At 41.2% G+C, this 24,821-nt stretch overlaps 1 protein-coding gene and 3 non-coding genes across 4 annotated transcripts; all 4 read left to right on the forward strand.

The window, feature by feature from the left end:
* Positions 1-10,399: 10,399 nt before the first annotated feature.
* On the forward strand, positions 10,400-12,773 carry rl37 (60S ribosomal protein L37). Its single transcript, NM_001141878.1, is given in 4 exon segments — positions 10,400-10,432; positions 11,318-11,453; positions 11,884-11,968; positions 12,662-12,773. Coding segments are annotated over 4 exon segments (294 nt in total). The 5' UTR covers positions 10,400-10,429; the 3' UTR covers positions 12,732-12,773.
* LOC123726831 (small nucleolar RNA SNORD72) lies at positions 11,169-11,247 on the forward strand. Its single transcript, XR_006758986.1, has one exon. It is a non-coding gene; the product is annotated as a small nucleolar RNA SNORD72 (small nucleolar RNA).
* On the forward strand, positions 11,656-11,734 carry LOC123726832 (small nucleolar RNA SNORD72). Its single transcript, XR_006758987.1, has one exon. It is a non-coding gene; the product is annotated as a small nucleolar RNA SNORD72 (small nucleolar RNA).
* On the forward strand, positions 12,538-12,626 carry LOC123726833 (small nucleolar RNA SNORD72). The gene has a single exon (XR_006758988.1). It is a non-coding gene; the product is annotated as a small nucleolar RNA SNORD72 (small nucleolar RNA).
* Positions 12,774-24,821: the final 12,048 nt, after the last annotated feature.

Genomic DNA, 24,821 nt, shown 5'->3' on the forward strand with positions numbered 1-24,821 from the left:
AACTTCCAATAACATTAAGTAGCCTAGGTTCATTTAGCTGACCTTCAATTGAGGGAATTCAGAGAGTTCTCAGATATTTTTACAACTCATTGAAACTCTGAAAATAAATACATGGTCAAATGTTACCAAATGTAACAGTATAGCTTCCGTCCCTCTCCTCGACCTTACCTGGGCTTGAACCAGGGACCCTCTGCACACATCAACAACTGCCTCCCACGAAGCATCGTTACCCATCGCTCCACAAAAGCCACGGCCCTTGCAGAGCAAGGGGAACAACTACTTCAAGGTCTCAGAGCGAGTGACGTCACCGATTGAAATGCTATTAGTGCGCACCCCGCTAACTAGCTAGCCATTTCACATCGGTTACACAAACATGATCATAATAGGCCTGCATTACGGTAGGCAGCTAATTGTTAAATTACCATTTCCATCCTTACCTTGGAAGGTCACTGTCTCTGCGCTGAACGCCTGTGATTGAGACAACGCTAGCTAGCCAATGGGAGCATTGTAGAACGCCCCTCTGAATAACGGGGTTTGGTTTGGCTTAACTGCGTTGGGAAAAAGAAAGACGCAGATATTCCAGTCTCATTTACCAGTGTTCCATACACCGTGAGGATGGGCTAGCTCAGTTAAATACTTAAGACAACATGATCGAAAATAATGAAGTAGCCTAGCCTATATACGAAAGAGCTCTCTTCAAAATCGGGACAAACAAGAATGGCGTGACGTGACGCACAGTTTGGTGATGCTGATAATTGCAGCTTCTTTCCATTACAGCAGACTGGTCTAGAGATGCTGATGCTGATACTCTCTCTCTGTCTGTCTCTCTCGCTCTCTCTTTATTTCCAAACAGACAATCATTAGCTACTCCTAGACCTTTGGCCTCTCACTCACTTCCGGTTGAACGCGGAACGAGGAAGAGCTTGGTTTTGTTGTTTTTAAAAAGTTTGTTTGTTGTTTTGAAAGTGTATTGGAAAGTTCTTAGTAGCTAGCTAACTTTTTAGTTTGGATCTCGTGACGCAGTTGGTATCAGTTGCTGGGACTGCTAGTCTCTGTCCAGTGATCCTGCCAACCAAGGATGGGTCTGAGGAGCTATTTGGGCTTGCTAGCTGCATATCAAGCTAGCAGGTTTCCTTGAGGGCTTGAACGCAGCCCGCGACGCAGTTAGCCATTGTGACTGGGACCGTGGATTGTCTCTGGTTTGTGGCTGTCTAGATCCCTGCAGTTTGTTGTTTTCAATCTTCCCTGTAACCTGCCCTGTCATGTACTGCACTGACACAAATTACTGATGATTGGTTGAAATAAATGGATAATAGTAAGATTGTGGGAGCTGTACTGTTAGATTTCAGTCCAGCCTTTGATATTATTAACCGTAACCTGTTGTTGAAAAAACATATGTGTTATGGCTTTTCAACCTCAGCTCTGAATCCACAATATGGCAATCTATCTAATAGAACTCAAAGGTTTTTCTTTAATGGAAGCTTCTCTAATGTCAAACATTTAAAGTGTGGTGTACCACAGGGCAGCTCTCTAGGCCCTCTACTCTTTTCCATTTTTACCAATGACCTGCCACTGGCATTAAACAAAGCATGTGTGTCCATGTATGCTTACAATTCAACCATATACGCATCAGCAACCACAGCTAATGAAGTCACTGAAACCCTTACCAAAGAGTGCCAGTCTGTTTTGGAATTGGTGGCCAGTAATAAACTGGTCCTGAACATCTCTAAAACTAAGAGCATTGTATTTAGTACAAATCATTCCCTAAGTTCTAGACCTCAGCTGAATCTGGTAATGAATGGTGTGGCTTTAAGGAAGTGGATGGCTGCAAATGTTCTACTTTTAAACTCGGACAAAACAGAGATGCTTGTTCTAGGTCCCAAGAAACAAAGAGATATTCTGTTCTGAAAATTAATCTTGATGGTTGTACAGTTATCTCAAATAAAACTGTGAAGGACCTCGGCGTTACTCTGGACCCTGATCTCTCTTTTGATGAACATATCAAGAATGTTTCAAGCACAGCTTTTTTCCATCTACGTAACATTGCAAAAATCAGAAACTTTCTGTCCAAAAATGATGCACAAAAATGAATCCATGCTTTGGTCACTTCTAGGTTAGACTACTGCAATGCTCTACTTTCCGTCTACCTGGATAAAGCACTAAATAAACTTCAGTTAGTGCTAAACACGGCTGCTAGAATCTTGACTAGAACCAAAAAATGTGATCATATTACTCCAGTGCTAGCCTCTCTACATTGGCTTCCTGTTAAGGCAAGAGCTGATTTCAAGGTTTTACTGCTAACCTACAAAGCATTACATGGGCTTGCTCCTACCTATCTTTCTGATTTGGTCCTACCATACATACCTACACATACGCTACGGTCACAAGACACAGGCCTCCTAACTGTCCCTAGAATTTCTAAGCAAACAGCTGGAGGCAGGGTTTTCTCCTATAGAGCTCAATTGTTATGGAATGGTCTGCCTACCCATGTGAGAGATGCAGACTCGGTCTCAAGGTGAACGGAAAGGCACTGGAGCAACGAACCGCCCTTGCAGGGGCGAAAATCTGATATCAACTTTGGGGGGGACAATTACATGACATTTTCTCAAGAGCAATTCCTGAGGGGGACACCAAAAGTAGTGCTGTAACACATAGCCTACATTGTAATATGGTAAATGTATATTGAGGAACCAAAGAAATAAGGTGTTTGCCGTACTCCTAACTACCGGTACCCAAAACTACACAACTATTCACAACAGCAATACCATTGCCTTTAACAAATCTTAGTTCAGTCACCAGTTTAAGTTGAGTGGGGGTATCCATGGCATTTTCCAATTATGTTCCTATTTTACAAGTAAAAAAATGGAGAACCTTTCATAATGTTGCCAAACAAAGACTCAACAAACTTACCTGAGACTCCCTGTCTATGCCAGTCTGTCCCTGCATATCTGTCCCCAACTCTGCTGTCTGTGTGCAATCTGTTGCCTGCTCTGCCTAATGACATCATTGTGAAACATTTCCATTAGAATTTCATTTCTTTCTTATGAACATTTTATCAACTAGTCTTTGAGATATTAGGCTACTAGGATTCTTACTTTGCGTTTTGGTGTAGTGAAAAATACTCTGATGTCCGTCTTTTATTTTTCTGCCATTTTTTTACCTGGCTGGCTGGCTACACACACACACAGTGTGTAGGTTATTTACAGTAGGAGATGGGCTTCTATCATCTTATCTTTTATCATTCTATTTGGGCTTCGATCTAAAAGGTAGCTAGCAAATGTGAAACGGATTAAAATGACAAGAGTTGACAGCTGTATGAGTTCACCATTTACATAACATATGCTGCAACCTTTTGTAATTTTAATAGTTTGTTTCATATTGGCTGGCTTCCAACAATAGCTGAATTTGCAAAGCTAGCGAGCACCAATTCAGTTTCAGTGGTGTTTGCTATAATCTTTGCTACCTGGGTTAAATCAGTTTATCGCTAACCTTATCACAGGGACTTTGAAGCACTAACTTACGTCATCTGCATGCTGATCTCGGAATAAATTAACCATAGCAAAGATTCCATCTTTGACGAGGCCACATAAATGGAATAGGTACTAGCTAGCTTAATAGTTAATATTTGCGCGCTAGCTGTGCATATTCAGCTAGTGTGTGTGCGCGATTGACTGGATTAACCTCACGTCAGTTACGTTCATTGAGTGCCTTTCAGACAGTGGCTACGACCCCTCTGTTACCTTACCAGTGGATCAAACCATTGTGAGGAAAATGGTGGGGGGGTCGCAATCTTTTGAAACTTAAAAACGCGCTGTTAAGTGTCTATAATCAGCACAATTGCTTTCATTGCGTATTATTAATATTATTTAAATTACATAGTTATGTTTCAGTGATATATTGGGGGGGACAAATCATATTTTTCCCAGGATGGGGGGGTCGTGTCCCCCCCGTCCCCCCCGCGATTTCCGCCCCTGCGCCCTTGCTGTCTCTGCCTGGCCCGGTTCCCCTCTCTCCACTGGGATTCTCTGCCTTTAACCCTATTACAGGGGCTGAGTCACTGGCTTACTGGTGCTCTTCCATGCCGTCCCTAGGAGGGGCGCGTCACTTGAGTGGGTTGAGTCACTGACGTGATCTTCCTGTCTGGGTTGGCGCCCCCCCTTGGGTTGTGCTGTGGCGGAGATCTTTGAGGGCTATACTCGGCCTTGTCTCAGGATGGTAAGTTGGTGGTTGAAATTATCCCTCTAGTGGTGTGGGGCTGTGCTTTGGCAAAGTGGGTGGGGTTATATCCTGCCTGTTTGGCCCTGTCCGGGGGAATCGTCGGATGGGGCCACAGTGTCTCCCGACCCCTCCTGTCTCAGCCACCAGTATTTATGCTGCAGTAGTTTATGTGTCGGGGGGCTAGGGTCAGTCTGTTATATCTGGAGTATTTCTCCTGTCTTATCCGGTGTCCTCTGTGAATTTAAGTATGCTCTCTCTAATTCTCTCTCTCTCTCTTTCTTTCTTTCTTTCTTTCTTTCTTTCTTTCTTTCTTTCTTTCTTTCTTTCTTTCTCTCTCTCTCGGAGGACCTGAGCCCTAGGACCATGCCTCAGGACTACCTGGCCTGATGATTCCTTGCTGTCCCCAGTCCACCTGGCCGTGCTGCTGCTCCAGTTTCAACTGTTTTGCCTGCGGCTATGGAACCCTGATCTGTTCACCGGACGTGCTACCTGTCCCACACCTGCTGTTTTCAACTCTCTAGAGACAGCAGGAGCGGTAGAGCTACTCTGAATGATCGGCTATGAAAAGCCAACTGACATTTACTCCTGAGGTGCTGACCTGTTGCACCCTCGACAACCACTGTGATTATTATTATTTGACCATGCTGGTCATGTATGAACATTTGAACATCATGGCCATGTTCTGTTATAATCTCCACCTGGCACAGCCAGAAGAGGACTGGCCACCCCTCATAGCCTGGTTCCTCTCTAGGTTTCTTCCTAGGTTCTGGCCTTTCTAGGGAGTTTTTCCTAGCCACCGTGCTTCTACACCTGCATTTCTTGCTGTTTGGGGTTTTAGGCTGGGTTTCTGTACAGCACTTTGAGATATCAGCTGATGTAAGAAGGGCTTTATAAATAAATTTGATTAGAAATTTGATTTGAACAAGTTGAGGAGACTAAATGACTTGGCCTTACCTTAGATTGTAAACTGTCATGGTCAAAACATATAGATTCAATGGTTGTAAAGATGGGGACAGGTCTGTCCGTAATAAAGAGATGACACCACACTCCAAAAAACAAGTTCTGCAGGCTCTAGTTTTGTCTAATCTTGATTTTTGTCTAGCCATGTGGTCCAGTGCTGCAAGGAAAGACCTAGTTTAGCCCAGAACAGAGCGGCACGTCTTGCTCTTCATTGTAATCAGCCTCTCTTGGCTAAGAGTTGAGGAGAGACTGATTGCATCACTTCTTCTTTTTATAAGAAACATTAATGTGTTAAATTCAAAATTGTTTGCATAGTCAACTTACACACAGCTCTGAAAAACACTTTCCAAACCAGACATACCACCAAGGGTCTTTTCACAGTCCCCAAATCCAAAACAAATTCAAGAAAGCGTACAGTATAATATAGAGCCATTATTGTGTGGAACTCCGTTCTATCTCATATTGCTCAAATAAACAGCAAACCTGGTTTCAAAAAACAGATAAAGCAACACCTCACGGTACAACGTTTCTCCCCTATTTGACCCAGATAGTTTGTGTGTATGCATTGATATGTAGGCTACGTGTGCCTTTTAAAAAATGTATGTAGTTCTGTCCTTGAGCTGTTCTTGTCTACCAATGTTCTGTATTATGCCATGCTTCTAGGAAGAGTAGCTGCTGCTTTTGCAACAGCTAATGGGGATCAGTACAAGTGAAGACGGGTGTTTACTGGGCACTATGGGCACACAAGTAAATCAGTGCCCAGTAAAAACCCGTCTTCACCTATATGTCTAATAGATCCTATTGGCCTTACAAAGGGAAAATCTGGCTTTTGACAAGGAATGACATTCTAATTTCCAAATGTCTATATTTTATAAAACAAACAAAAAACATTTAAAAAGCTTATAGAATGACTATAGCCTCCTTAATGGCAAAAAAAGAATCCTGTAAAATCCACACTTGCATCATTCTTTTGCTTAGACTAGGTTATGTGTTTGGTTGTAGGTTGAAGTTTTGGTGTTTTGGGCCCGAATCATTTTCCCTCAACACTTCTATCCCATGTTTTTTTTACTGTGTGTGTAGGCCCACCCCATATAAATGTCATACCACTAGGCCTACACGTATTTCCTCTTTCCCAATAAGAGGTTTAAAGTGAATTGGCATATTCCTAAATATCAATGATGAATATTCTCAGTAGGGTATTCAAGGACTATTTGCGAGCATAGGCCTACTTACAAAGGCAATAGGGAGGGAAAGAAATTGAGCTAGGGTAGACCGGGGCTAAATGTAACATAGTTACAGTGAGTAATGGTAGCTAAGACACATATGTTGTTTGTATAAAATGTTTTTAATCAAACTCTAAAAAAAATTTTATTCAGACAACATACATATCTCAGCTACCATTACTCACTGTAACTACGTTTCTGGGACATACCAGTTGTTTACAATTCAAACCAAAAGTGTCAGAGGTGAAATGTTACAATTAACCCAGTAGGTGTGGTTAAATGTAACAGTCTTTGATCATAAAAATACGGGTAATAAAACAGAAAAATTATTTGAAACAAATATTTGGATGAAAACACAAAATTGATAAACAAATGATTATTATTATCTTTTTTTACCAACTTTTTCTCCCCAATTTCGTGATTACCATCTCGTATCATCAGTGCAACTCCCCAACGGGCTCGGGAGAGGCGAAAGTCAAGTCATGCATCCTCCGAAACATGACACGCCAAACCGCACTTCTTAACACTCGCTCACTTAACCCGGAAGCCAGCTGCACCAATGTGCCGGAGGAAACACTATTCAACTGATGATCAGCCTGCAGGCGTCCGGCCCGCCACAAGGAGTCGCTAGAGCGCGATGAGCCAAGTGAAGCCCCCCCCCCCGGCCAGACCCTCCTCTAACCCAGACGACACTGGGCCAATTTTGCGACGCCCTATAGGACTCCCGATCACGGCCAGTAATGACACGGCAGGTAATGACACAGGATCAAACCCCAGGCTGTAGTGACACCGCAACACTGCGTTGCAGTGCCTTAGACCCCTGCGCCACTCGGGAGGCCCCAAACTAAATATTTTAATTTGACCAAATATTTCACCAAATGTTTTATTTATTTATGAATATCATTCAAAAGGAATGAATTTGACTTTTTATATTTCTCAAAGTTATTAACTTGGTTGTACTGGGATACTTTATAGGAAGAAGTTACATTTTATATCACTATGTGAATGTGTCTAAAAACAATATAAAATACCATAGGATTTGTTGTAGGTGCACTAACCCCGATACATCTAATCTGAGTTTTGTGTGAAAATACAACAATAATTACTTTCATCAACTATACCACTCAAAATACCTTTTCTTGCTGATAAAATTGATTGAAGTGATAATGCCCGAGAAGCCAGTGTTTGGAGGATATATTGACACTGGTGTTGTTAGGCCCGGCACGAAGTCCAAGGCCGGCTAACTGTGCAAATATATCCTCCAAACAGTGGCTTCGACTGCATTATCACTTTTATACAACGGGTTACCAACATGTGATTTCTGTATTTTAATCAAAAATGTGATTCATTTATTCATACTATTTCATCCTTCCACAAGATATAGTACCGACACAAACCTAGAGTTGCTACCCAAGCCGGCTGGTTGTTTGTTCTATCGGTTTGGTTGTAAGAGACATTCGATCTTTTTGCACTGTATCTATGGACGCAACCCAGTTGTTCATTCTAAATGTTCCATTGTCATACTTGCTTGCTAGCTAGGCAACTACGGCTAACTTACAGCCAGAATAACAACAAAGTAGCTGCCTTTGCATTAGTTTAAGCTGTTTTATAGTGACATTTATTTGGATACATCCATAACAATGAGCTAATGAGGCGCGATTCAGGTCTCTCCAGAGCTGTTCGATCAGGTTCAAGTCCGGGCTCTTGCTGGGCCACTCAAGGACATTCAGAGACTCGTCCCAAAGCCACTGCTGCGTTGTTTTGGCTGTGTGCTTACAGTCGTTGTCCTGTTGGAAGGTAAATCTTCGCCCCAGTCTGAGGTCCTGAGCACTCTGGAGCAGATTTTAATTAAGGATCTCTCTGTACTTTTCTCCATTCATCTTTCCCTTGATCCTGACTAGTCTCCCAGTCCCTGCCACTGAAAAACATCCCTGCAGCATGATGCTGCCACCACCATGCTTCACCGTAGTTATGTTGACAGGTTTCCTCCAGGCGTGACGTTTGGCATTCAGGCCAGAGAGTTCAATCTTAGTTTCATCAGACCAGAGAATCTTGTTTCTCATGGTCTGAGAGTCTTTAGGTGCTATTTAGCAAACTCCAAGCGGACTGTCATGTTTTTTTTCCTGAGGAATGGCTTCTGTCTGGCCACTCTACCATAAAGGCCTTACTGGTGGAGTGCAGAAAAGATGGTTGTCCTTCTAGAATGTTCTCCCATCTCAACAGAGAAACTCCTGAGCTCTGTTAGAGTGACCATCGGGTTCTTGGTCACCTCCTTGACCAAGGCCCTTCTCCCCCGTTTGCTCAGTTTGGCCGGGTGGCCAGCTCTAGGAAGAATCTTGGTGGTTCCAAACTTCTTCCACTTAAGAATGATGGAGGCCACTGTGTTCTTGGGGACCTTCAAGGCTGTAGACATTTTTTGGTACCCTTCCCCAGATCTGTGCCTCGACACAATCCTGTCTCTGCGCTCTATGGACAATTCCTACGACCTCATTGCTTGGTTTTTGCTCTGACATGCACTGTCAACTGTGGGACCTTATATAGACAGGTGTGTGCCTTTCCAAATCATGTCCAATCAATTGAATTCACCACAGGTGGACTCCAATCAAGTTGTAGAAACATCTCAATCATGATCAATGGAAAGCTCTAAACTCAAAGCCCTGAGCTCAGTTTCGAGTCTCATAGCAAAGGGTCTGAATACTTATGTAAATAAGGTATTTCTGTTTTTTATTTTTGTATAAATTTGCATACATTTCTAAAAAGCTGTTTTCACTTTGTCATTATGTGTGTAGGTTTATGAGGGTAAAAAAATATTCAATTAATTTTAGAATAAGGCTGTAACGTAACTAAATGTGGAAAAAATCAAGGGATCTGAATACTTTCCGCACACACTGTATATTCATAAAAATGATTCATGATTTTGACTGGCTGAGAAACACTGCCTGCCTGCCTGCCTCTCTGTCTCGTCCCGACACGTTCATTATTATGGGACAGCTGGAGATCAAATCTGAATATTTAAACATTGTTGGAAATGTCAGAGACAGACAGCAATGTTTATACAAATCTCGGGAAAATATTGTCACAATATACACGTTAGAAATATACATAATTCTGTTTTGCCATTGAAAAACTAAATTCACAACATAAACTCAACTGATAGTCAGTCCACATCACATGCTCATTCAGTGAGTCCATGTCCATTTATCCAGAGTGGATCCCTGTCATTTTCCTCTCTCCTCTCTTTACAAATCTGTGAATAGCAATATGGCGGATACCCAGCAGGAATGCCCTTAAACTGTACAGTTAAATTGGTTTCAGATGACGGAAAGCATACAGGAGATGAAGCTGCTTTAGATCATTGTCCCTCCTAGCCACCAGCAGCTGAATGGCAACATCTGGTGGCCAAAAAATATATTACACTCAAAAGCAATTGACGTTGCAAACATATCAGTTATTAATATTTTTTATTAATTTAACTTTTATATAAGCTATGATGATCACAAAATGACATTGATTGACAGATTGAAATTGATTATTTGTGTTGTATGCTACTCCACCTCTGTAGTCTTTCAAAGCAGGACTTCTGTATTGACGAACGTTGTGGACTCCTTATCTTGATAGGCTAAGGAAGAAATCTGTGAATTCATATCCATTTCAGAAGCAAGCTATAGAAGTGGCCCAGATAGAATACTTTTTAAATTATATCCTTCCCTCTTCCTCTTCCCTTCCTTGGAGTAATCACTGGTTCAACATGATTGGATGTGTGTAACAGCGAAGAAGGAAGTATGCATTTTAAAGTATTCAAACATGGTCCGTACCTGGCATGAACAACAAAACAAATTGATCGGATTTGCCATGAGTAGTGTATTAAAATGTTTACATCCTTAGTACTCTGTCGGCTATTTGTTGAAATAAACGCTTGTCCTAATTAAGGGGGCTTATTTTACTGTTACACCGGAACAACCTCGGTTGGGATTTAATGCAACACCAAGGGCTTTTCCGGTCTCTTTTCACCCACCCATAGGAAGAAAATGGTGAGTGGAAAAATAGTCAGAGATGTATCGTACAACATCTATTTCTGTATCTGTTTATTTTACCATAAATTGTTGTGATTTACGACTTGTAATCACAGATAATTGTTTCTCATCGATATTCTTTTTGATGCAACGTTAGATGGTGTATAAAAACCTTGAATGTTTGCTTGCCATCTTGCCTATTCAGCTAGTTAGCTTGCTACCGGCAAAGTAATGTGCTCTTTCAACTAAATCTCACATTATTTCGGGTGTGAATAATTTTCTACTATGCGTTATTCACACGACTTAAATGTATATTTCTAGTTAGCTCAATGGCTATCTACCGCTAGTCAACATGGCTAACGTCAACTTTCTAGCAAAGGAAGCATTGCTAAAGTTAGCTACCTTGCCTCAAGCAAACATTGAACTAATGTAACAGTTAAGTTTCCGTCCGTCTCCTCGCCTCGAACCAGGGACCCTCTGCACACAACTGCCTCCCACGAAGCATCGTTACCCATCGCTCCACAAAGTCCACGGCCCTTGCAGAGCAAGGGGAACAACTACTTCAAGGTCTATGCGCGAGTGACGTTACCGATTGAAACGCTATTAGCGCGCACCCTGCTAACTAGCCAGCCATTTCACACCGGTTACACTAAGTTGCCAGGAATTTGACTAGAAACGTTCGTAGTCCAGCTTGATTACCTTAACATACAGTCGGCAGTGCGGCAAATGACTAATTCTCTGCAAATAATTACCAATCTTGTCAATGATGTTTTCAAAACAAATGTCTGAACATATGAATTTCAGTGATTCTTACTTGTTGGCTGAGACATGATCCCGACATCTCCATGCATGCTCACTGGATGACAAAGATCTTTGGCAACTTATGGACCTTGTGTGTTTCAGACGAAGGGTACATCGTCCTTCGGAAAGCGGCGTAATAAGACGCACGCTCTGTGCCGTCGCTGTGGCTCCAAGGCTTACCACCTGCAGAAGTCGTCCTGCGGGAAGTGTGGGTATCCCGAGAAACGCAAGAGAAGATGTAAGTGCCGTTCCTTGAACGATCAATTGATTTATTGTAAAAACTGCTATATTGTAACCAAGATGTCAGACCTGTGGGCATTCTGTCTCAACTTGTTGAATAATGAGGGTTGTTACTGCATTGTCTTTTACTGCTTGCCTTGTTGACTTGTTAGAATATTTGACACAGTGCAGCATGACACAATTAATGTTTACTACCCAGTGTCTTGTCAATGATGTTTTCAATACAAATGTCTGAACTTATGAATTTCAGTGATTCTTTCTTTGTGACTGAGACGAGACCCCAAGCATGCACATTCATTGGTTGACAGATCTTTCCATAATGTGTGACCCCACGTCTGACAGGAGTGAGGATATTTGGGAATGTTTGCCTCAAACCTTTGATCCTGCTTTGTGACAATTTTTGTTTATTAACGGGTCCCTTTCTGTAGACAACTGGAGTGCTAAGGCCAAGAGGAGGAACACCACTGGGTCCGGTCGCCTGAGACACCTGCGAGTCGTTTACCGCAGATTCAGGTGAGCACATCAACAGAACACTCATGTAAAGCCAGCGGTACACAGTACTGCTGAAATGATTTTCCTTTTTCTTCGTTGCCTGGAAAACCAAGGTTGTTCAGTAGGGCACATGGTAAAATGTTTGGGTCTGAAAATGGCATTCTTATTGGACAAGTTCAAGTATGACTATTCCCCTTTCAAAGCGTTTTCTCCTGATTCCTGTCTCCAGCCAATCGTTAACATTAGTGCAGGGGTGTCAAACTCATTCCACGGAGGGCGGTGGCTGCAGGTTTTTTTGCTGTTGAGGGGAGTTCCTTTAATTGGTGACCTTGAATGATTAATTAGTTAGGGTGGAGAGAGAACCAGCAGACACTCAACCCTCCGTGGAGAAATGAAAACCTGCAGGACTGGCTCTCAAGGGCCTTAGTTAATCAAATGCTAAAGACATGCAGGCCGTTCTAAAATGTGAGTTAAATTGTGGTTGTTGACACTTATGTGACTCGGTCCGAGTCTGTTTGTGACCAATAAGCCACTGCTATTCGCCTGTTTGCTCTGTTACAACTTGCTTTGAAATAATGCTAGCGGAAATGAGCTTGCCAATGATGTCACAAAATAAATGTCTGAACTGATGATATCACAGTGATTTTTTTTATTTTTAACATCTTTACTAAAGCAAGCTTCACTTGTCTTGTTTTCTTTCCCCATCCTTTTCAGGAACGGGTTCCGGGAAGGGACCACCCCAAAGCCTAAGCGTGCTGCAGTGGCTGCCTCCAGCTCGTCCTAGACACACTTTGGATTTACTTGTTTAAATAAATGTGCTGTTGATAGTTTTGAGTCGTCTGGGTTTTTTTCTCAGTATAACATGAATCATCCATTAATTCTTTCCACAACAGATAAGTGTGAACTGTGGGGTTCACCAATCCCAATTGAATAATTCTTTTTTTTTAAAATTTTTTACTTATCCTACCCCCCCCTTCTTTTTTAAAAACAAGTTTTTCTGTCTACTTGCACATTTGCTCCAATTTAGTGCAAGCATTCATTACCATGCCACTGCTTTAATCATTGGTTGACAGCCTCTAACGGCCATGGAAATGGTATGGATAAGTACTTTTTTATAGTTGTGTGTGTGTGTGTGTGGTGAGATTATAAAATATGCCATTTAGCAGACTTTTATCCAAATTGACTTTAGTCATGCATACATTTAAGTATGGGTGGTCCTGGTAATCAAATCCACAATCCTGCCATTGCAAGTGCAAAAGCTGGGGAACAATATGTTATGGGTTAACATTTAGGTTCTACGTCAAATCATTTTATTGGTCGCGTGTTCAGAAATGTGATTTATCAAATCAAGCTGTATTTATACAGCACATTTCAGACATGGACTGCAACAGAATACGCTTTACTGGGAAAAACAACAGCTTCTCCCCAGTAGTGCAGCGGTCTAAGGCACTGCATCTCAGTGCAAGAGGTGTCACTACAGTCCCTGGTTCGAATCCAGGCTGTATCACATCCGGCTGTGATTGGGAGTCCCATAGGGTGACGCACAATTGGCACGGGGTAGGCCGTCATTGTAAATAACAATTTGTTCTTAACTGACTTGTCTAATTAAAAACAAATATGACACACTGAATGCCTAAACAGCTGAAATGATGTAAGATCATGCCCACAGTTTTGGCCCCCCTCAGGTACTCTGACAGGCTATTCCAGAGCCTGGGGGCATAACTAAAGGCTGCCTCTTTGTCCTAGGCTTTGGGATAGTTAAAAGGTCAGTGCCTGAGGGAACTACTGGGTACATATGCTTTTAAGTTGTCTGACATGTTTTGGGGTGCACAATTGTGGATTGATTTTAAAAATCAGTATGAGAATCTTAATGTATTCTAGAACTCACAGGCAGCCAGTGCAGAGACCTTGAAACTGGTGTAATGTACCCGATCAGTACCTGTACTCCGCATTTTGTATGTTTTGCAGTTGACCAATAGCTTTCGTGGTTAGACCAGACAGGAGAGCATTGCAGTCAAGCCTTCTTGTAATAAAAGCATGACTATCAGCCTGAGAGAAATTACTGCACCGTGGTAAAAAGCTATTTTGGTTACATTCTTAATGTGTGATTCAAAATTAAGTTCAGAATCTAAAATAGTTATCTTTATTGCCCGTGAATGAAAATGTGCGGCTAGATTCTCAGCGGTTTGGCTCCCACAATAAGTACCTTGGTCTTGTCTTGATTTATCTGGAGGAAGTTGTGAGCCATCCAAGTATTTAAATCACAAATACAGTCATAATTTATCCGTGGAGCTAAAATCCTCTGGTGACACAAATGTAACGTTTTGTATTGTCTGCGTAGCAGTGAAAATCAATGCTGTGCTTTCTGATAACACTGCCAAAGGGTTAACATATAAACTGAACAATACCAGACCCAAAATCAAACCTTGTGGAACGCCACGTGATGTGTTTTCTTGTGAGGTATGTTCAACAAGGGTGACAAACTCGACCGGTTAAATAGGTCCTAAACCCAAAGTCGCCAAACAAAATGTCCATACAGCTGAGAGCATTAGTTAAAATAGAGGCTTTCCCCCAACCCTTTTCCCTTTTCTGATAGAGTATGAAAAGAGCGGCACTATGGTCTGATGACAGCCATGTTTCAGTGAGAAACATGCAGTCAACTTTGCACTCAGTAATGAGGTCATTCACGAGAAAGGTTTTACTAGTGATTGCTCTAACATTTAAAAGCGCCATATTCAATGAGTGTGATGCCTGGGGCATCTGCCTTGAGGTAACCAATGGAATAATAACCAAATGTATTAAGGTTACAACCATGTTTTCTGACAGTCTCCAATCTATCAGAATGGTAGGAGGTGACAGTTTGTATAAAGTGACTAGAAAGCGGAGTTAAAGGAACATAAATTAGGCTATTCACAATAACCATAGTGCCATTTCTACAGGAGTTGATATGCTTTCCAAGTCCTCTGTTGCTTATTCTGACAGGGAGAACTAGAGCACTACCAGACCCTGTCCCCCAGTCTCTAAAACTATTTGCGATAATCCTGGAAACCCCTGCGTTGAGGGTAAATCCCATCTCTTTTAAAAAGTGCTGGTTGCATAGTGTTCACAGATTTGCGTCTGCGTGCCCGGCTGTAGGCATGCCTTGTGATTGGGCTACTTAAAAAAAACTTAAATAAGATTTGATACTCTGTGGCTAAATTATAGCACTACTCCTGGTGTATTATTCGGAATTGTTTGAGGTAATATGTACATGTAGGTAGAGTTAATAAAGTGACTATGCGTTGATAATAACAGAGTAGCAGCTTTGGTCTATATAAACTACAATGTTGCGCAAACCATAGGCTAATCCCGGGCCGGCCCAACCCGAATTAATTCTTAGAATGTCAGGCACGTTTTCACATTACGTTATTTAAGGTGTAGGAGAATTACAGAGGAGTCAATTTCAATTAACTATAACTTGCTTTTAATTAACTTGCTTTAATTATACTTGTTTACATTGAAAACCGTTACAATTATTTGTCATGCCACGAGAGGTACCGGACCTTGGCAAATAGGTTACGGAACGAAACAGTCCAAAGCTGAGAGGTGCAGGATTCTGTTCCGGTGTGGTGGGATACTGTAACTCTATCCGTTGGAAAAATAAACAAGCGCTTATTTCGAAGAGCGCTCCATAAACCACGCCCCAGTGGGCAGAGCTAGGCATTTCAGAATGAGACACATTTTAATATGAAGAAAATACTCTAATTATACAATGTGGCCGCCGCGGTTCTGTATAGCCTAGTTATGCTAATATATTGGAGACCAGTGTATTGCAGTTCATTTTTGTATTTTACTTAATAAGTAAAATGTATTTGAGTAGTAAACAGGGAAACAACAAGGAGTCTCAGTCAGTTCGCAATATAACATATCAGTGGGGTGCATCGTTTACCAGGGTACCTAAATTATTGGGATAATCTGGTTACCCCCAGTGTTTGGAGTACATTGAGTTCATTGACAAAACAGTCCATGGGACTCCTTTTCACACGGAGATTTATTTGTCAAAAGTTCGCGGTGGGCCTGTGTAAACTATGCGATTATATTGGAGACATGTTTACAGCAGTAAAGGTCACCTATTCATTTACTTGTATAGTATTTAAAAGTAGCAGCCATATTAGCCAGGCAAACAAATTGTTCCCACTTTAAGATAGAACGTTCAGATATTTCTGCCTGACTGTGGCGCTCTTTACCGGAATTGTTAGGATTTTCTTGTGATCAAATCGATTTATTTTGTTCAAATAGAGATACTGTATAATTAAATAGTGTTTTCTTTGAAAATATGTGTATGTATTTATTTATCCTTGATATAGTTTAAGTTAGCTAATGTGCCATAACACTTGGTTAGCCGACTCGCTTGGATACTGACTAATTTCCCAATAACACTATGTATTCTTGTAGGCTGACTATTAGCCTAGTTTACATTAGGTTTGCTATGTATTGTTAATTGTTCTTGTGTTAGTGTGATACATTCATCCTGTTGGTTTCAGATGTCTAAAAATACCTATAATCCCTGTAAAATAGTGGATGTCCCGCTTGCGGATATTTGCAATCACAGGGGCCTACCGATGCGGGCAACAGGCCAGCTCCGAGGCAGAGATGAAATGGCCTCTTTCAGAAGGTATGCACAATGCCTTCAGAAAGTATTCGCACCCCTTGACTTTTTCCATATTTTGTTGTTACAACCTGAATTTAAAATTCAGATTTGTTGTAACTGGCCTACACACAATACCCCATAATGTCAAAGTGCCATTATGTTTTTCAAAATGTTTACAAATGAATAAAAAAGGAAAATATGAAATGTCTTAAGTCAATTAGATTTCAACCCCTATGTTATGGCTAGGTTAAATAAGTTCAGGAGTAAAAATGTACTTTACAAATCACATAATAATACGAATGGACTCACTCTGTGTGCAATTATAGTGTTTAACGTGATTTTTGAATGACTACCTCATCTCTGTACACGACACATACAATTATATATAAGGTCCCTCAGTCGAGCAGATTCAATCACGAAGACCAGGGAGGTTTTCAATGCCTCGCAAAGAAGGGAACCTATTGGTAGATGGGTAAAAAAATGCATATCCCTTTGACCATGGTGAAGGTATTAACTAAACTTTGGGTGGTGTGTCAATTCAACCAGTCACTACTGAAATACAGGCGTCCTTCCTAACTCAGTTGCCGGAGAGGAAGGAAACCGCTCAGGGATTGGTGACTTTAAAACAGTTACATAGTTTAATGGCTGTGATAGGAGAAAACTTAGGATTGATCAACAACATTGCAGTTACTCCACAATACTAACCTAACTGACAGAGTGAAAGGAAGGAAGCCTTGACAGAATAAAAACTATTCCAAAACATGTATCCTGTTTGCATCAGGGCTAAAGTAATGCTGCAAAAAAATGTGGCAAATAAATACTTTTTGTCCTGAATACAAAGTGTTATGTTGGGGGCAAATCCAATACAACAAATTACTGAGTACCACTCTCCATATTTTCAAGCACAGTGGTGGCTGCATCATGCTAACGGTATGCTTGTAATCGTTAAGGACTGGGGAGTTTTTTACAGGATAAAAAATAAACAGACACTGGGAGATTAATTCACCTTTCAGCAGGAAAATAACCAAAAATACAAGGCCAAATCTACACTGAGGTTGCTTATCAAGAAGACATTGCATATTCCTGAGTGGCCGAGTAACAATTTTGACTGAAATGTACTTGAAAATCTATGGCAAGAATTGTTGTCTAGCAATGATCAACAACCAATTTGGCAGCGCTTTAAGATTTTTCCAAATAATATTGGGCAAATGTTGCACAATCCAGGTGTGGAAACCTCGTAGAGACTTACCCAGAAAGACTCACAACTGTAAGGTGATTCTTACATGTATTGACTCTGGGGTATGAATACTTATGTCAATTAGATATTTCTATATTTCATTTCTCAAAATGTCCCAAAGTTTCTAAAAACATGTTTTCATTTTGTCATTATTGGATATTGTGTGTAGATGGGTGAGAGAAACAAATATATTTAATCTATTTTGAATTCAGGCTGTAACACAACAAAAAAACTAGTTAAGGGTTATGAATACTTTCTGAAGGCGTTAAATTATGACAAGAGACAATGGCAAAACCTGCATAGGCCTATGACATTTGAACTTTGTGCTCATGTAGAAAGCATTATTACTTGAAATACCTGTCATTAAATGTAGGTCTTTACTACTAATGAATAGCAACTTCATTATAATATTTGCCCATCAAATTGTCATTGCATATTGTAACAAAGAGAGTATACACAGTTTCAAAGTCCCAAGCTGTGATCTTGTCAACCAATCACACGATCAAGCAAGAAAACAGCAGAACATGAGTGTCGGCCCAAATAATGAAGTCCCTGACATACCTGGCTCTGTAGTGTGAAAAGAGAGGAGGGTCAGAGAAAATATTTTGGCAAGCAGGATCAGCCATGAGCACATTCCAATGTTGCTTAATGGCTCCCTTGATGTGACGTCATCACTCAGAGGACAATATGTGCATCATCAAGCCATTCTTTAGGGTATGAGCGGGCCTCAAACTGTCTATGCTTCAGTCTCATAAATTGTGTGTATGATAATCCCGTCTTAAGAAATGTGGGATGCGCACTAGAGGCATGTAGGATACTGTTCTTGTCTGTATGCTTTGTATACATTTTGGAAAATGACCCTTAGTCAAGGCACGCAACGGTATCAAGGAAGGATATCTCGCTATGACTAATCGCGGCTGTGAACTTGATAAATAGAACCATATCATTAAGGTAAGCGAGCAAATCATAAAACACATTGAGGGGACCCTTCCAAAGAGAAACACATCATCAATATATCTTTTCCACATAAGTATATGTTGGGAGAACGGGTTATTGTGCCGAATTAACTTGTCTACCAGATAACCCACAAATAAACATGCATAGTAAGGAAAGAAAATGGAGCCCCATAGCTGCTCCCTGTTTTTGTAAATAGTAACTGTCTTCAAACAAAAATAAGTTATTGTACAGGTAGATAGTCGCCAGGTCCAACAAAAAACCTGCAGAGGGCGTCCCCTCTCTGTTCCAAAAATAACTTTAAAGCCTCCAGTCCTTTGTAATGTGGTACATTAGTACATAAAGAAACAACATCTAGGGTGATGAGAGAGAGATATCCAAATAGTCATCACCTATTTCAAATTCAGATAGTTGTTTAATGAAATTGCCAGTGTCTCTCAAGTATGAGGGCAATTACACCAATATAGGACGTACTGTAGCATCCGGTCAACACAATGGGAAATAGGTTCAGTTAAACTGCCATTACATGCTACAATAGGCCGTCCAGGGGGCTTCTCTAATTTGAACCATAAAAAAAGGCAATACATAAGAGGGACTGAAGGGAAGTCTTTTGTAAGATACTTGAATTCAGCTTGAGAGATATGGCCCTCTGCCAATGCATTTTGGAGAAAATAGTCAATTTCATCCTTGTAAATGGTGGTAGGGTTGCTTTTCAACTTGCTGTAACAAGTCTCATTAGAGAGTTGGGACATGATCTCAGAGTCATAGTTGTCTTTATTTAACAATACTAAGCCGCCTCCTTTGTTAGCGGGTTCCAAACCACGTTCCTGTTACTGCTCAGGGACGATAATGTATCACATTCAACTTTCTCAATGTCTGTGTTTAGACGACTGCAGGATTAAATATCTCTCTCCACCAGATTACAAAAAGTATCAATAGCGGCATTGTTGACTGGTGGATAAAAAATTATTTTGACTCTTACAGTCGTTTGTTGTGAGGATTCAGTAGGGGATTGTACACCTGCACATTGTCTTTGTTGTAGAAGTATTTCAACTTGATGGAACTATAGAATTTGAACATCTCAACTTTTATCTTAAAACCTGTTTGGGATAGGGGGCAGTATTTTCACATTCGGATGAAAAGCGTGCACAGAGTAAACTGCCTGCTACTCGGGCCCAGAGTCAAATATTTGCATATTAGTAGATTTGGATAGAAAACACTCTGAAGTTTCTAAAACTGTTTGAATGATGTCTGTGAGTATAACAGAACTCATATGGCAGGCAAAAACCTGAGCAAAATCCAACCAGGAAGTGGGAAATCTGAGGTTTGTAGTTTTTCAAGTGATTGCCTATCCAAACTACAGTGTCTGTGGGGTCATGTTGCACTTCCTAAGGCTTCCACTAGATGTCAACAGTCTTTAGAACCTTGTTTCATGCTTCTGCTGTGACTGGGGAGAGAATAAGAGCTGACTCAACAAGTGGACTGCCTGAGGCCGTTCCTTCTTTTTCGTCTGTAATGAATACGCTATTGTCCGGTTGGAATATTATTGAATATTTATGATAAAAAGACCCTAAGGATTGATTGTAAACGTCGTTTGACATGTTTCAACGAACGGTAATGGAACTTTTTGACTTTTCGTCTCGGGTTTTGCGCTCGCACATTTTGCCTTTGGAATAGTGATCTGAACGCGCAAACAAAAGGAGGTATTTGGACATAAATATGGAGTTTATCGAACAAAACAAACATTTCTTGTAGAAGTGGGAGTCCTGGGAGTGCATTCCGACGAAGATCAGCAAAGGTAAGTGAAGATTTATAATATTATTTCTGAGTTTTGTTGACTCCAGAACTTGGCGGGTAACTGTATAGCTTGCTTTGATGGCTGAGCTCTGTACTCAGAATATTGAACAATGTGCTTTCGCCGTAATGCTGTTTTGAAATCTGACACAGCGGTTGCATTAAGGAGAAGTGTATCTATAATTCTTTCAATAACTGTTGTAAATTTTATCAACGTTTATGATGAGTATTGTTGTAAATTGCTATGCTCATTCACCGGCAGTTTTGGAGGCAATACATTTTCTGAACATCACGTGCCAATGTAAAATGTTTTTTTATATAAATATGAACTTTATCGAACAAAACATCCATGTATTGTGTAACATTGAGTCCTGGGAGTGTCATCTGATGAAGATTATCAAAGGTTAGTGATTAATTTTAGCTGTATTTCAGATTTTTGTGACGCCTCTCCTTGCTTGGAAAATGGCTGTGGTTTTTAGTCTTTTAGTCTTTTAGTCTTCCCTGTGGCTCAGTTGGTAGAGCATGGTGTTTGCAACGCCAGCATGGTGTGTGCAACGCCAGGGTTGTGGGTTCGATTCCCACGGGGGGCCAGTACAAAAAAACAAAAACAAATGTATGAAATGTATGCATTCACTACTGTAAGTCGCTCTGGATAAGAGCGTCTGCTAAATGACTAAAATGTAAATGTTTTTCTTGTCAAGGTGATGTCCTAACATAATCTAATGTTATGCTTTCGCCGTAAAGCCTTTTTGAAATCGGTCAATGTGGTTGGGTTAACGAGAAGTTTAGCTTTAAAATGGTGTAAAATAGTTGATTGAGAAATTTGAATTATGAGATTTTTGTTGTTTTGTATTTCGCGCCCTGCTATTCCATTGGCTGTTGGCGTGGGGTCCTGCTGGCGGAACGGGGTTCCGCTAGCGGAACGTCTGTCCTCAACATTAAATGGATTAGTGGTGAAAGGGGGGACATAGGACAAACCTTTGTTAACTTCATCGGGGTAGGGGGCAGTATTTTGACGTCCGGATGAAGAAGGTGCCCAGAGTAAACTGCCTGCTACTCAGTCCCAGAAGCTAAGATATGATATAAGATATACCCTATCGAGTATACAGTGTCAATGGGGTCATTTTGCACTTCCTAAGGCTTCCACCAGATGTCAACAGTCTTTAGATCGTTGTTTCATGCTTCTACTGTGACTGGGGAGAGAATAAGAGCCATTGGAATCAGATGACTGAGAAAATGACATGAGCTCAGTGGCGCGCACTCACGTGAGAGTTAGCTGTGTTCCTTTTCTTTTTTGAAGACAAAGGAATCGTCCGGTTGGAATATTATGGGAGATTTATGATAAAAACATCCTAAAGATTGATTCTATACATCGTTTGACATGTTTCTACGAACTGTAATATAACTTTTTTGACTATTCGTCTGAACTAACTGTGCGAGCACAGTGGATTTGGATTACTCGACTGAATGCGCAAACAAAAAGGAGGTATTTGGACATAAAGGATGGACTTTATCAAAACAAATGAACATTTATTGTGGAACTGGGATTCCTGGGAGTGCATTCCGATGAAGATCATCAAAGGTAAGTGAATATTTATAATGCTATTTCTGAGTTTTGTTGACTCCACAAAATGGCGGGTTTGGTTTTGTGATTGAGTGCCGTACTCAGATTATTTCAAAGTGTGCTTTCGCTGTAAAGCTTTTTTGAAATCTGACACAGCGGTTGCATTAAGGAGAAGTGTATCTATAATTCTTTGAACAAGAGTTGAATATTTTATCAACGTTTATGATGAGTATTTCTGTAAATTGATGTGCTCGTTCACCGGAAGTTTTGGGAGGCAAAACATTTTTGAACATTACACGCCAATGTAAAATGGGATTTTTGGATATAAATATGAACTTTATCGAGCAAAACATACATGTATTGTGTAACATGAAGTCCTATGAGTGCCATCTGATGAAGATCATCAAAGGTTAGTGATTCATTTTAGCTGTATTTCTGGTTTTTGTGACGCCTCTCCTTTCTTGGAAAATGGCTGTGTGGTTTTTCTTGTCTTGGCGCTGTCCTAACATAATCTAATGTTCCCACATACCCCAGAGAGGTTTTAAGAAGGCGTTGCTCGGCCAGTGTCAGGTTGTTGTCAAACAGGTTGAAGATTAGGTTCTGGTCCTGCTGCTCAGGCCATGCTAACATCTTTCTCCCCATTCCGCGTCGACCCCTCTGCGTCCTCTTTGTCTGGTGTTGTAGCGGTACCGTTGTGGTCTTGTTCGCGCTCCAGGGCTGTGTCGTTCTCCTTCCCGTTGAAAATCCTGATCAGAGTCGGATTGGAAATTGGAAGTGTTGGAGCCAGAGGGGAAGGATGGCTTCTCCTTGAAACTGACTTTTCCATAGCCCTGCGATGGTGCGTTAAACCTCCAAGGGTATACCCTGTCATTGCGGTAGTCCATGGTATCTTTCCTCAGTTTGCTTATCTTCGTCTTTTGTAAGTTATTGTGGAATTGGGATCTTCTTCCAAAACTTTAAAAGGTTCTGGAAGCATTGTGGTTCTCACGCTCTCTTTGACCTCATTGATCTCTGTCTTAGTTGTGGTCAGTTCCTGATGTGTGTTGTTGGATTCTAGCTTGAAATATACTTATTCATGTTACCGTACTAGAACTTATTGATTACTTTACATGTATAATAAATGTACAGTACCAGTCAAAAGTTTGGACACACCTACTCATTCAAGGGTTTTTCTTTATTTTTACTATTTTCTACGTTGTAGAATAATAGTGAAGACATGAAAACTATTAAATAACACATATGGAATCATGTAGTAAGCAAAAGTGTTAAACAAATAAAAATATATTTTATATTTGAGATTCTTCAAAGTAGCCACCCTATGCCTTGATGACAGCTTTGCACACTCTTGGCATTCTCTCAACCAGCTTCACCTGGAATGCTTTTCCAACAGTATTGAAGGAGTTCCCACATATGCTGAGCACTTGGCTGCTTTTCCTTCACTCTGCAGTCCAACTCATCCCAAACCATCTCAATTGGGTTGAGGTCAGGTGATTGTGGAGGCCAGGTCATCTGATGCAGCACTCCATCACTCTCCTTCTTGGTCAAATAGCTCTTACACAGCCTGGATGTGTTGGGTCATTGTCCTGTTGAAAAACAAATGATAGTCCCACTAAGCCCAAACCAGATGGGATTGCGTATTGCTGTAGAATGCTGTAGTAGCCATGCTGGTTAAGTGTGCCTTGAATTCTAAATAAATCACTGACAGTCTCACCAGAAAAGCACCCCCAAACCATCACACCTCCTCCTCCATGCTTCAGCATGGGAATCACACATGCGGAGATCATCCGTTCACCTTCTCTGCGTCTCACAAAGACACAGCGGTTGGAACCAAATTCATCAAATTTGGACTCATCAGATCAAAGGACAGATTTCCACCGGTCTAATGTCCATTGCTCGTGTTTCTTGTCCCAACCAATTATCTTATTATTATTGGTGTCCTTTAGTAGTGGTTGCTTTGCAGCAATTCGACCATGAAGGCCTGATTCACAGTCTCTTCTGAACAGTTGATGTTGAGATTTCTGTTACTTGAACTCTGTGAAGCATTTATTTGGGCTGCAATCTGAGGTGCAGTTATTCCAATGAACTTATCCTCTGCAGCAGAGGTAACTCTGGGTCTTCCTTTCCTGTGGTTGTCCTCATGAGAGAAAGTTTCATCATAGGAGATGATTGTGGACTATAGGAAAAGGAGGGCCGAACAGGCCTGTAAGGATCGACGCTGGTAGACGAGAAGCAAATACAGGGAGTGAACATTTAATTAACAACGAACATGAAACAGGACAGGACAGCGTCAGGACATGAAAACATAACAACATTAATGCTGACACGGGGAACCAACGGAGGAACAGACAGATATAGATGGGGCAATCAACAAGGTGAAGGAGTCCAGGTGAGTCCAATGAGCGCTGATGCGCGTAATGATGCTGACAGGTGTGCGTAATGAAGGGCAGCCTGGCACCCTCGAGCGCCAGAAAGGGAGAGCTATAAGGGCACAGGGCGAGACCCAGATGCAGACACAGGAGGCAGATTGTTAGAGTCTCTGACATTTATTATAATCCAAGTGGCAGGCAAGAGAATGGTCGTGGACAGGCAAAAGATCATAAATTAAGTCCAGGAGGTACAGATTGGCAGGCAAGCTCAAGGTCAGGGCAGGCATTATGGACAGGCAGGCAGGTTCAGAGTCAAGGCAGGCAAGGAT

Source organism: Salmo salar, chromosome ssa01, assembly GCF_905237065.1.
Source record: "Salmo salar chromosome ssa01, Ssal_v3.1, whole genome shotgun sequence".
Classification (NCBI taxonomy): domain Eukaryota; kingdom Metazoa; phylum Chordata; class Actinopteri; order Salmoniformes; family Salmonidae; genus Salmo; species Salmo salar.